Source organism: Bufo bufo, chromosome 4, assembly GCF_905171765.1.
Source record: "Bufo bufo chromosome 4, aBufBuf1.1, whole genome shotgun sequence".
Classification (NCBI taxonomy): Eukaryota; Metazoa; Chordata; class Amphibia; order Anura; family Bufonidae; genus Bufo; species Bufo bufo.
Genome location: NC_053392.1, coordinates 376,297,076 through 376,310,045, shown reverse-complemented (window position 1 = coordinate 376,310,045; position 12,970 = coordinate 376,297,076). Strand labels below are relative to the sequence as shown.

Genomic DNA, 12,970 nt, shown 5'->3' with positions numbered 1-12,970 from the left:
TTGTCCAGATGTCATAAGAAAACAAAAGTGATACTCATCTCACTGGTCACCCACTGCTCCTTCTTAAGTCCTCCCAGATCTCTACTTTCTAGCCCCTCTCAAAAAAAAAGGACATGACTGTTCAGCCAAATATAGGAATGTGATTTGAATTGGAGTGTCAGGGGATCGGTGAAGGGAATGCAATTGTTTTTCCTTTACATTAACTTGCAAGACAAATATAAAGTAGCATAATGGCATGAAAATTAAGTTATTGGAATTTTATCTACTAGTGCACAACTGGTATAACTATTGGGTTTACGGAGGTTGAAATCTGCACTCATGTCCTATTGTGTAAAGGTGGGGGGCAAAGTTAAAAGGACAGTGCAAATTTGTAATGGATAGAGATCAGCGAGTTGGTTCTAAGCAAATCAATACTTCTCCGATTTCCCAAAAATACATATTCAAGCAGAATCCAAATAGTTTGCCAGTCAATTCAGACAAATCTCCCAAAATAGCGTCTACCATTTTACATGTCAGAAGACAGAGAAGAAGGCAACTGCCACCAAAAGTGGATAATTTTTGGACCATCTTTTATGGTCCAGTCCAGTGTGTTGTTAAAGGAAACCTGTCACCAGGATTTTGGGTATAGAGCTGAGGGCATAGGCTGCTAGATCGCTGCTAGCACATCCACAGTATCCAGTCCCCATAGCTCTCTGTGCTTTTATTGTGTAAAAAAATGATTTTTTAGATATGTAAATGAACCTTAGATGAGTCCTGTCTCCTCCATGCTTCAGAGATGAGTCCAGCATTCTCAGACTCTGAGCCCAGCCACGCACACTGTGAAGGAGCCCAGCTCTGACCCACATCCTCCGAATCTCCTCCTTGCTCCCCGACGTCACAAAGCTAGAACTAGACCTGATGCCAGCACAGGGAAGGAACCCTATGCTGACACTGCGCATGCGCTAGCTCGCGAATCGCGAGATAACATCGCTCTAGTTTTGTGACATCGGGGAGCAAGGAGGAGATTCAGAGTATGTAGGGCGGTGCTGGGCTCCTTCACAGTAGGCATGGCTGGGCTCCGGAAACGTAAGTAACAGCTCCTTGGGCTTCTTACTTGCCTCATTTACATATCTATAAAATGGTTTTTTTGACACAATAAAAGCACAGAGAGCTATGGGGACTGGATATTGCGGATGTGCTAGCGGCGATCTAGCAGCCCATGTCCTCAGCTCTATACCCAAAATTCAGGTGACAGGTTCCCTTTAAATAGGCTGTTTGATATCACCACCAGCTACCATTTGTTTACCCATAGCCATATATGTTGCTGTCAGTGTGACATTACTAATGCTGTCTTGGCGTTAAAGAGTTTGAAAGGTGAGATCTTTTCAGGCTAATCTGAGCCCTTTCAATTTGTAACAAATTTATTTGTACCCAAATTGAATCTGCTAACTGTTTTGTTAGAATGGAACCCAAATCAAATTTGCTCATCTCTAGTAATGCTAATTCATGGTAATTGCACAATAATGCAGTGACTAAGTATTCTGACTAATAAGTATAGGCTAAAGTCATGGTATTTGACATCTTCAATCTACTATACAGTATACTATCAAAGGTATAGCATGGATACACAAAACCCTATGTCCGACTATTCTTTGTGAAATTTTCTGAGATGTGCAACATACTATACATTAGACCGTCTAGTCGTGACTTTTAATTCATCCCGGGAATTTGTATCTTATATGTACATTTCAGTGCATTTTTTTGTTTGTGAGATGTTTGTGAGACACTAATATAAATCTGTGATGTAGCTGTTTATCAGTGTCCAGTCTTCCTAACACTAATGTTCTTGGGGTTTTGCCCAACCACTTTGTAAGTGAACCTCAACTGTTGTGCCCTTCACTTCACTATTTCTTCCTTCAGAACCAACTTTATTTCATTAAGCTAATCTCTAATTCAGAATGAGCAGCTGTCCTGTTGAACGTAAGGTATGCATCTATTTTAGAATTGCATAAGTCAGCACTTGCATGGTTTTGGAACAACTGGACTTTTAACTGTCTGGTACTCCTAATGCTGATTTGCATTAACCTTTTGTAGGCAACAGTGTATTACAAAAGTTCCTTACTGGCATATGTTTCTGGACAGTAATTTTTCCAGTTTTAATCAAATTGATTTAAAGACTTTTGGGATTTTCTTATGATACTTAAGCACATGTTCATCAACACTTTTTGATTTTAATACCAAGAGATATAAAGTGTGGGATATGTATGAAACCTAGTGAAATAATTATAGTATAGAAAATAATAATCATTTTTGAATAAAATAATCCCAAATGCCAAATGCACCAATCCTCAAATTAAGACTTGATGTGCACACACTTAAAAAGTGAAGATGGAGCTGTTTCCGTTACTTTGCAAGTCTGCACATAGTTTTGAGGAGAAGCCTGTATGTAGCCATGGACGTCCACATATTTATATATCATATTGTGCAGGATGTTTTTATCTTTGTTTTCTATCTTCTCTCTGTGATTTTTTCTTACTTTGTAGTATACATTTGAGGGAGTGGCACCTTCAAGTGTGAATGCGCTTCTATTTTATTCTGGGAGTAGAATTCTTGTGCACTTTTGCCCCGCCTATCTAACAGGTGACCTTGATTAGGTGGCATATATAGCTGTGCGTGCTCCTCCTCTCATTGATTGCTGGTTGCAAATAGAGGTGACTAGGACGTAGATGCCCAATGACATAGGTAGGTTTAGAGTAGGACCTATCTGACTTGGACCACCTTGGCATTGGTAGGCAGGCAAAGATGAGTTTTGCTTAGAGTCTCAGATTTTATCATATCCCAGAGTGAGGGCTTAGTCCATATATAATGCTTACATCTGTTGCATTAGTGCATTATTATCTGTTGTTTTCTGTGATTTTTCTTCATAAATGTAGCCATGGACATCCTCATATTTATTTATCATATTGTGCAGGATGTTTTTATCTTTGCTTTCTAACTTTTCTCTGTAAAATTAGCTTGAGGTGCACACACAAATTTGAAGGTGGAGCTGTTTCCATTACTTTGCAAGTCTGCACATTGTTTTGAGGAGAAGCCTGTATCTAGCAGATCTTTTCTTCAGTTCAGTTTGTCCTACCTTTAACTCACTTAGTGAGTGCAGATGAAAAGAAGAGATGTATATAAAGAGCACACAATTTTGATTCTCAGTTACCTAACTAGAGTGTCAACCACCAAATAACAATGGCAGCCACACTGCACCTTTAAAAAGTCTGCCACAGTTTTCTCCACAATAGTTCTAGCCATAATAACCACATAATATTGCTAGCTAAAGTTAATCATACATTTATAAATGACCTTATAGAGGAATTTCACTATAGAATGTAAATTTTTGCAGCCAACATTAAAGGGGTTGTCCAGGTTCAGAGGTAACATCCTCTATGTATAGAGGAATGGGAGTTTCTACATCAACATAGAAGGGGATTCTTTAAGGTAAGAGCAGTGAGACTAGGGAACTCTCTGCCAAAGGAACTTGAGATGCTAAAAGAGTTCAAGAGGGACCTAAATGTATTTCTTAAGAGTAATAACATTTTGTGTTATACTAGCTTTCTGAAGATGGGTAATTAAATCAGTAAGTTATTCTTATCGCCAGATTGGAGTTGAGGAGATTTTTTTTCCTTATCTTGAGGAAAATTGGTCTCTACCTCATGCTTTTTTTGCCATCCTCTGAATCAACTTTTCAGGTTACAAACTATGTTACAGTATTATGCATTTAACTGCAGCAGTCACAGTGCCTCAAATACAATTACAGACACAGTATCTGTTAAAAGCATTAGATACATGCCCTATAACAGTCTTCAGATGGCCAAGAGAGGAGAGAAGGCGCTCATAGGTGAGGGTAAACAGATAGATGTCCCTTCCCCCTAACCAAGATGAGTGAATTTACTCACCTGGTTTGGTTTGCACTGATTGTGGTGCAACTTTGGTGGAGGGAGGTTCGAAGTGTTGAGGTTGTCTGGGTTGGTGCTGCCGAATGGTGTCCGAAACAACCCTGGGCGGGGGCCGAAACCGCCACTTGGGTGGGTATTGGAATATATAAAAACAGGTCTCGTCTGCACTGGATACGTGCGGCGAGCCAATGGACTTAAGGCGCAAATCACAACCCGAGCTTGGATACGAGATTTTTTATTTTGAATAGACGACGCGTTTCGGGGTACTCAGGACCCCTTTATCAAGTCTGAAAAAACATATGGTTGTTACAGTAGTCTGTAGCAGTGTAAAAGAATCAAAGGTGTAAGTAATATAAAAGTACAAATAAACAAAAGTTCATAGTAGTAGTTGGACAGTAGCTAAAATAGTGTGTATACAAACGTGCGTACATGCACACATACACGCATTTATATCTGTATATATATAAAAAAAATAAAAAATTGTTTGGGCGCATAAATGGATCAATGGATGGAGACAAAAGTATAAACATAAATGCAAGCATAAACGTAATATATATCCATAAATAGTAGATTAGTTCAGTGTTTTGACTGGATGATTGTTTGCACAGATAATAAAATACAGGATAAAGGTAAAAAATAGTTAAAAAGTGGCTGGAGGGTATAGATAAAATGGATTTTAGATCTAAAAAGATAAAAAACTGACACAAACCCTGTTGGGGTATATATAGCTGTATCGGACGGTTTCCTGGTTGTGTACAGAACTAATTGTACGCAGGAACAGATAGGTAAAAGTACATGGTTTGGAATGTAGATAAAGGGAGTCTCTTGCAAGGGGGAGAATAATAATATTTTTTCTCTCATAAAGGAACAATTATTTGAAAATTCTTAATTCAAAGTAAAATACTATCATCTGGATAGGAGTGTTAGACTTTGCTATTCTTTTTGTATAAAGCTGGAAATTATACTGTACATGAGTGTTTTATAGTAAGACGGAATGCTTGCAGTACCTGTATCCTTGGCACCGTGAGCCCGCTGGTGCACTCTCCTGGATGTCCTTTTCAGAAGGAATGCTAGTCAGCGTTAGTGTGGTCAATAAACGGAGTAGTGGGGATAATAAAAGATAAAAAAATATATATATTTTTTGGTGAAATAAAAATAACTTTTTTGGGTCATGTCTTTCATTTTGTATTGGCATTTTTTGTTGTTTACTAGTTGATAAGTGTGTTAAGAGCTGTATGTCTATGCTTGTGAGCAATCAGTTGAAAATATATATAATATATATGCATATATACACATATATATACACCCACACAATAGCATATGGAAATATGAACATGTAGTGATATGAACATGTAGTGATCTATTGGCATTATTACTGGCCTGTTGTCACGTATTATAGTTGTTTGCTGGTATAACTTGTGGTCAGCATTGGTGTAGAGGTTTGACTATAGTGATAAATGGTATAGATGAACTGATAATAGGGCGTCTGGATAATATTTGTGGCCAGTGTTCTGGTTTTGTTATGGCTACTGGCATTGCAGGAGGATCGGTGCTTACCTGATGATTGATGCTGGAGAGTGTCCTGTTGTTGCGGCGCTGCTGTGCTTGCTGCACGTGTAGTGTGCAGTGTGAAGGAGCGCTCGCTTTCCAGTGTTTTGAGCCGGGACTGGTGGGCGGGGGTGTGGCAGGGGTGTGTCTGTGAAGGGGGATGTCCTAGATTCCGGAGCCTGGGGAGCCCGGCTGATGTGATATGTGCTTCGCTATTGCTGCGGCTAGTGTGACAGGGAGGGCAGTGTCACAGGAGTTGTGAATGCTGCAATAGGAAGATTGTAATCCTGGCTAGATGTACTGAGGTAGGGGCTGTGTGATAGTGGTAACCGGAGTTGGGCTGATTCCTGGGGTAGGTGGGATGGAGTGGCTATGGGAGGGGTGTGTATTATGAACTGATTTGATGGGTATTAAGAGGGAGGAGGTCATGGAAGGTAGGGCTGGGAAAGGATGGGGATCATGGTATGTCAGTATGGATAAGGAGTGCTGTTTGTATGGAGGAGGTACCAAGTAGCATATCTGATGAGGGGAGGAAGGGAAAAATTATATATATATGAAATATATATGTAATAGATAAAAGATGATGAGATTAAATAAAATAAAAAATAAGTGGATGAAAAATAATAATAATAATGAATGAGTAATAGATGAGAAATATGTAAATAAAAATAAAATTAAAATAAAAATAAAGATAATAATAAATAAATAAATGTAAATAAAAATAATAATAAAACTAAGTAATGAAAATAAAATAAAAAATAATATATAATAAATAAAAAATGTAATATTAAAAATAAAATAGAAATTAGAATTAAAAATAAATAAAATTAAAATTGAAAGTAAAAATAATACTAAATGAAAATAAAATGAAATATATATGAATATATATGTGTCAAAATAATATTGAAGGAGGGATGGCGGTGAAGGGTGATTGGTTGATTGTTTCAGGTGGGTAGAGCTGTAAGGGTCGTATATGCATGGGGTGGTGATATTAAAAGCACTGGTTTTCTATGCTTTCATTGAGTCCGTTGGGTTCAAGCGTGTTGAGCTTGAAGATCCAGAACATCTCGCGTCTTTGAAGGGTTCTATATCTGTCCGGGCAATTGGCCTCAATATGTTCCAATGGAGTGATGGACAGTTTTGAGGGATCTTGATTATGGGTAGCTAGGTAGTGTCTAGAGACGCTGTGTTTTAGATATCCTTTGGTGATGTTTGACCGATGTTTATTAGTGCGTTCTCTTAAGGCTTGGATGGTCCGGCCAACATACTGCAGGCCGCATTCGCACTCTAGGAGGTATATCACATATGAAGTGGAACAATTTATGAAACTTTTGATATGGAATTCCTCGCCGGTGTGATTGCTCCTGAAGGTTCGGGTTTTGTTTGAGATGTTGCTGCAGCATTTACATAGAGTGTGGCCACACTTGAAGCTGCCCACGGGATCAGGGCACCAGCTGATTTTGCTGGTGAGGGCTGGTTTCTTCTTCTTTAATTTACTTGGGGCCAGAATGTTTTTTTAGGGATTTCGCTTTTCTGAACGTGATTTTTGGTCTTTGCGGTATTTTTGGTTTGAGGTACGGATCATTGGTTAGAATATGCCAGTGTTTTGACAGGATTCCCCTTAGGGTATCGTGGTTGGAGCTGTAAGTAGTGATTAATGATGTTCTATAATGGTTAGGGTCTTCAGTTTCATTTGGTTTGACTTTGGTTGCTAGGCATTCCTCTTGGCTTAGAGCATTCGCCTTGGAGTAGGCGTTTTCAATGATTTTGTTTGGATATCCCTTCCTCAGGAATCTGCTACGTAAGGTTTGGCTTTGTGTGGTGAAGTCCTCCTTGGTAGAACAATTTCTTCTTATCCGTTTGAACTGGCTGTATGGTATATTATTTTTCCATTTTCTATAATGTGCACTTCCGTAATCAAGGTAATTGTTTCCGTCTACTTTTTAAAAAAAGGTTTTTGTTTGGATGGTTTCGTTGTGGAAAAAAAGGAGTAGATCTAAATATTCAATCGAAGTGATAGAGATGTTGGCTGTGAAGGTCAGATTCCAGGTGTTGGTATTGAGGTATGAAATGAATGCTTCGGCCTCTTCGTTACTACCTTTCCAGATGATTATGAGGTCGTCAATGTATCGTTTATAGAACATGATCATACTGTTCCAATGGTGTTCGTTGTATATGAAGAGATCCTCGAAGTGCAAGAGACTCCCTTTATCTACATTCCAAACCATGTACTTTTACCTATCTGTTCCTGCGTACAATTAGTTCTGTACACAACCAGGAAACCGTCCGATACAGCTATATATACCCCAACAGGGTTTGTGTCAGTTTTTTATCTTTTTAGATCTAAAATCCATTTTATCTATACCCTCCAGCCACTTTTTAACTATTTTTTACCTTTATCCTGTATTTTATTATCTGTGCAAACAATCATCCAGTCAAAACACTGAACTAATCTACTACTTATGGATATATATTACGTTTATGCTTGCATTTATGTTTATACTTTTGTCTCCATCCATTTATGCGCCCAAACAATTTTTTTTTATTTTTTATATATATACAGATATAAATGCGTGTATGTGTGCATGTACGCACGTTTGTATACACACTATTTTAGCTACTGTCCAACTACTACTATGAACTTTTGTTTATTTGTACTTTTATATTACTTACACCTTTGATTCTTTTACACTGCTACAGACTACTGTAACAACCATATGTTTTTTCAGACTTGATAAAGGGGTCCTGAGTACCCCGAAACGCGTCGTCTATTCAAAATAAAAAATCTTGTATCCAAGCTCGGGTTGTGATTTGCGCCTTAAGTCCATTGGCTCGCCGCACGTATCCAGTGCAGACGAGACCTGTTTTTATATATTCCTATAACAGTCTTATCCACAGAGCCTTTACTACAGTGATACCTCTTAAGAGTTTCATCTGCTTAAAGGGGTTATCCAAGAGTAAGACAGACCTCCCAAGGTGGCCAAACTCATCCTTACTAGTGATGAGCGGCAGGGGTCATATTCGAATTTGCAATATTTCCCGAATATTTCGTAGAATATTCGCCGAATATTCGTTAGGAGTAGTATTGATTGTGAATTTTCATAATACAAATTTTCGTAATGCGAATTTTCGTGATGCAAATTTTTGTAATGAGAATCAATGAGATCGTGAAAACTCAGATCCGATGGTATATTCTAAGCCCCCAGGCGTTTCCATGGGACGCTTGTCGGGGAGGAGCATGCCAAAGTGGAACAACTGTACAGTTAAAAAAAAAAAAGATGAATATTCTAGAAAACAAATATATTTGTTTTTTTAGAATATTCTTAATATTCAAAAACAAGAATATATAGCAATATAGCGAATATTCGAAAAAAAACGAATATAGAGCAATTTAGCTAATATAGTGCTATAATCTTCTTTGTCTAATAGTTGTCATTTTTTTCTCATCTGAAGTTCAGATTGGAAAAAAATTACAACTATTAAAAAAATCACATTATATTGCTATATATTCTTGTTTCAGAATATTACGAATATTCGAAAAGCGAATATATAGCACTATATCGAATATATAAAAAAAAATTAATATTCGCCTTTTTTTCCATCTGAAGTCATGATTCATCCCTTTTTTAAGTAACTTAAGAAGGGAGAAATCTTGACTTCAGATGGAAAAAAAGACGAATATTCAAAAAAACTAATATATTCGATATAGTGCTATATATCAGTTTTTAAAATATTCGTAATATTCTAAAACAAGAATATATAGCAATATAGCGAATATTCGAAAAAATACGAATGTAGAACAATTTAGCTAATGTAGTGCTATTTTTTTTTAATAGTTGTAATTTTTTTCCAATCTGAACTTCAGATGAGAAAGAAATTACAACTATTAGACAAAGAAGATTATAGCACTATATTAGCTAAATTGCTCTATATTCATTTTTGTTTTACTATTGCGAATATTCTAAAAAACGAGTATATTCATTTTTTAGAATATTCGTCTTTTTAAAAAAAATCTGTACAGTTGTTCCACTTTGGCATACTCCTGCCTGACAAGAGTCCCCATCACCATGGGAATGCCTGGGGGTTAGAATATACCATCAGATCTGAGTTTCACGATCTCATTTATTCTCATTATGAAAATTTGTATTCAGAAAATTCTCATTACAAAAATTCGCATTGCAAACATTTGCAATCACTACTACTCCTAAAGTCAAAGCTTTCTCATTGGCCCACAAGCTAGAAGCAGGGAGGGATCATGTGTACTGATTAAAAAAAATTCTCTGGGAGGTCTATCTGACTCTTTTTTTAAAAAAAATAATATGCAGTGCCTGTTGGGTTTTTATTATGATTTCTGTCATTCTGCTGGACAAAATCAGCAATGGAGGGTCCTTTCAAACGCTCTACCACAGATGTAAACCTAGCCTAAAAAGGTAGGTCAAAAATGATGAAAATATCAGCCCCTTATTCTATGAAGTATATCACCTTGGTTTTGCTGTTTCATGTTTCATTCCTCTAGGTGAGAATGCAGGCAAAGTGGTTACTGAGGAGCATGGAGAACATTGGGATGACTTTAGGAATGTGCGAGAAACTGTCCTTGACTTGGGAGCAGAGAGCAATCTGGTGGCTAGACTGGGATAATTGTACGATGGGGAATAAGAGAACATTCATTTGCACATGCACATCAACCACAAGAAGCCCTACAGGTGGCGATGTGTATGGGCAACTGAAAATGACAATGAAGAAACCATGAAAAATAGGTGAAAAGATATCCAGATATATACAGACTGGAGCATTTTTGGTCATTCATTGTGATTTATTATATCTACATTTAGTGCATTTAGTTGTTCTAGGGGTTTTCTGGGTTCAGAATATTGATGGTCTATCCACAGATTAAGACATCAATATCAGATCGATGAGGATCCAACTGATAGACTGTTTAAAGAGACCACATGAAGCCTTCTCATTGTTTATATCTATCTGCCTACCTCCATGCTGTCTACTTAGTAAAGCAGTGCAGGATATTCGTACTTCATCCCATTCAAGTGAACATGAAGTTCTGTTTTTTTGGGGTTTTTTAAACACTGTGGCTAGATTTTGCTTTTAAGAGGTTGTCCATCCATTTACATGTTTGAGTATAATATTAATAGCAATATTTACCTTACCAATCCCATTCCAATTCTTCCTGGTCCCTGCTGGTCTCTGTACTTCCTGGTCACTGTCAACACATGAGAGCACATCTGACCACTGAAACCAGTCATGTGTTAGTAACTGCCTCAGCCAGTAATTGGCTGAATGGTCACATTTGTCAATAGGATCAGGAAATAAAGAGATTGCCTGGGTATTAGGAACAGGATCAATAGGGGATTTGTAAAGTGAGTGTTAACACTTTAAATATTTTAAAGCATTCTGAAAATTAGAAAAATGTAGATGGCTAGAAAACCGATTTAAAGCAATATCTAGCCACAACACATTTTTTTTTAAAGGAGCCATTAAATATTCCAACAAAGCTATAGCAGAAAGCTTTACTAAATGCTGCATATGAATCCAGTCTAACTGTCACATCTACAGATCCCTACTGGTACCATTGGTAGCAACTAATGGAGGCCTGCAATGCCCAAAAAAAATTCCTGTATGCTCCTTCTCCTCTCAGAACATTTTTTCCTATTAAAGGTAATGTGGAGCCATGTTGGGTGATACCAGCTAAAAGCAGTCTTTACACAACCCCCTGTTCTGGATATAATCAGACACTGTCTGTACTGCTCAGGTAATATACATATTTTTACAAACGTGATGTAGCAAGTATGACCTGTGGCCCTCCACTTGGACACCAATGATTAATGCCATTTCTATACAGTGTTAAGCGGGTTGTCCGAGTGTTTAAAACTGATAACCCATTCTCAGGATAGGTCATCAGTTTCTGATTAGCGGGAGTCCTCCTCCCAGGACCCCTGCCAATCAATTGTTTGAAGAGGACACATCACTTCAGTGAACGCTGCAGCCTCTTCCAAGGCCAGTGATGTTACATTCATTAGTCACATGGCCTTGTCAGCCTTCAAATAGCTGATTGGTGGGGGATGCAGGTGTCAGACCCCCACCAATCAGATACTGATGTTTTATCTGGAGAATAGGTCATCAGCATTAAACACCCGGAAACCCCTTTCAATTCTATATTTGGCAAGATTTTTATTTTTATTAATAAAGAATAAATTGTCTCGAATAAGTCTCTTGACTTAAAAAAAGTTTTGATAATCATCAAATACTATATCTTCTTTAAATGTCAGAATTGTGTCTCGGCCATAGCTTAATACACAGTATACAGAGCACATAAATCTCTCAGCAAATTTTTTAAAAGGTGATTCTATCTACAGTTTACCTGAATGAAGATCTGTACCTGGTTGGGTTGTCAGGCCAGAGAGTGAATCCTGTAAGTGATACGTTGAAGATGATGAGGTGCCATCCACCGTGTTATTTGGGGTCATGTAGGCTGAATATGTAGATGCTGAGTAATACTGTGCATATTGGTTTTGGCCGAAAGCTGTGTAAGAGGGATAATCCTAGAACAGTAGGAACAATTTATTAAGTGAAGTAGTAAAATGATTATTTGAGATTTGGCAGGAGCAAGGATTAATTAGTACTTAACACTAGGTTGAAGCCAGTATCCTGTTACTTCAGGTAGATTTAACATTGAATTAACACATAACCAAAGAAAATTGCTTACAAAATGCTTGGTCTTAAAATCTTAGTCGGATTGAATGCTGTGCTGTAGCCTATCATTACAGTGAATTCCTTAAAGCCTTTTCCACAGGTGGCTACGAGGAATTATAAAAAGGCAAACTGTTTGCCTTTTCATCCATTGCAATGGTTTTCATGCATTTTTCCCCAGATGTACAGTACAGACCAAAAGTTTGGACACACCTTCTCATTCAAAGAGTTTTCTTTATTTTCATGACTATGAAGGCATCAAAACTATGAATTAACACATGTGGAATTAAATACATAACAAACAAGTGTGAAACAACTGAAAATATGTCATATTCTAGGTTCTTCAAAGTAGCCACCTTTTGCTTTGATTACAGCTTTGCACACTCTTGGCATTCTCTTGATGAGCTTCAAGATGTAGTCCCCTGAAATGGTCTTCCAATAGTCTTGAAGGAGTTCCCAGAGATGCTTAGCACTTGTTGGCCCTTTTGCCTTCACTCTGCGGTCCAGCTCACCCCAAACCATCTCGATTGGGTTCAGGTCCGGTGACTGTGGAGGCCAGGTCATCTGGCGCAGCACCCCATCTCTCTCCTTCATGGTCAAATAGCCCTTACTTTCAAAGTTTTCACAATTTTTCGGCTGACTGACTGACCTTCATTTCTTAAAGTAATGATGGCCACTCGTTTTTATTTACTTAGCTTCTTTTTTTTTTGCCATAATACAAATTCTAACAGTCTATTCAGTAGGACTATCAGCTGTGTATCCACCTGTCTTCTCCTCAACGCAACTGATGGTCCCAA

The 12,970-nt window shown here is 37.7% G+C and overlaps 1 protein-coding gene across 12 annotated transcripts in view; it reads right to left on the bottom strand.

Annotated features, from left to right (window-relative positions):
* The window catches only part of EYA4 (EYA transcriptional coactivator and phosphatase 4), a 390,423-nt gene that overhangs the window by 108,890 nt on the left and 268,563 nt on the right, over window positions 1–12,970 (bottom strand). For 9 of the 12 annotated variants that reach the window (XM_040429159.1, XM_040429165.1, XM_040429162.1 and 6 more), the window contains one exon: window positions 11,845–12,025. In XM_040429159.1, the coding sequence (XP_040285093.1) occupies window positions 11,845–12,025 (181 nt within the window). The remainder of the gene's footprint in view (window positions 1–11,844; window positions 12,026–12,970) is intronic. The other 3 variants (XM_040429163.1, XM_040429166.1, XM_040429169.1) reach the window with 1 other exon arrangement.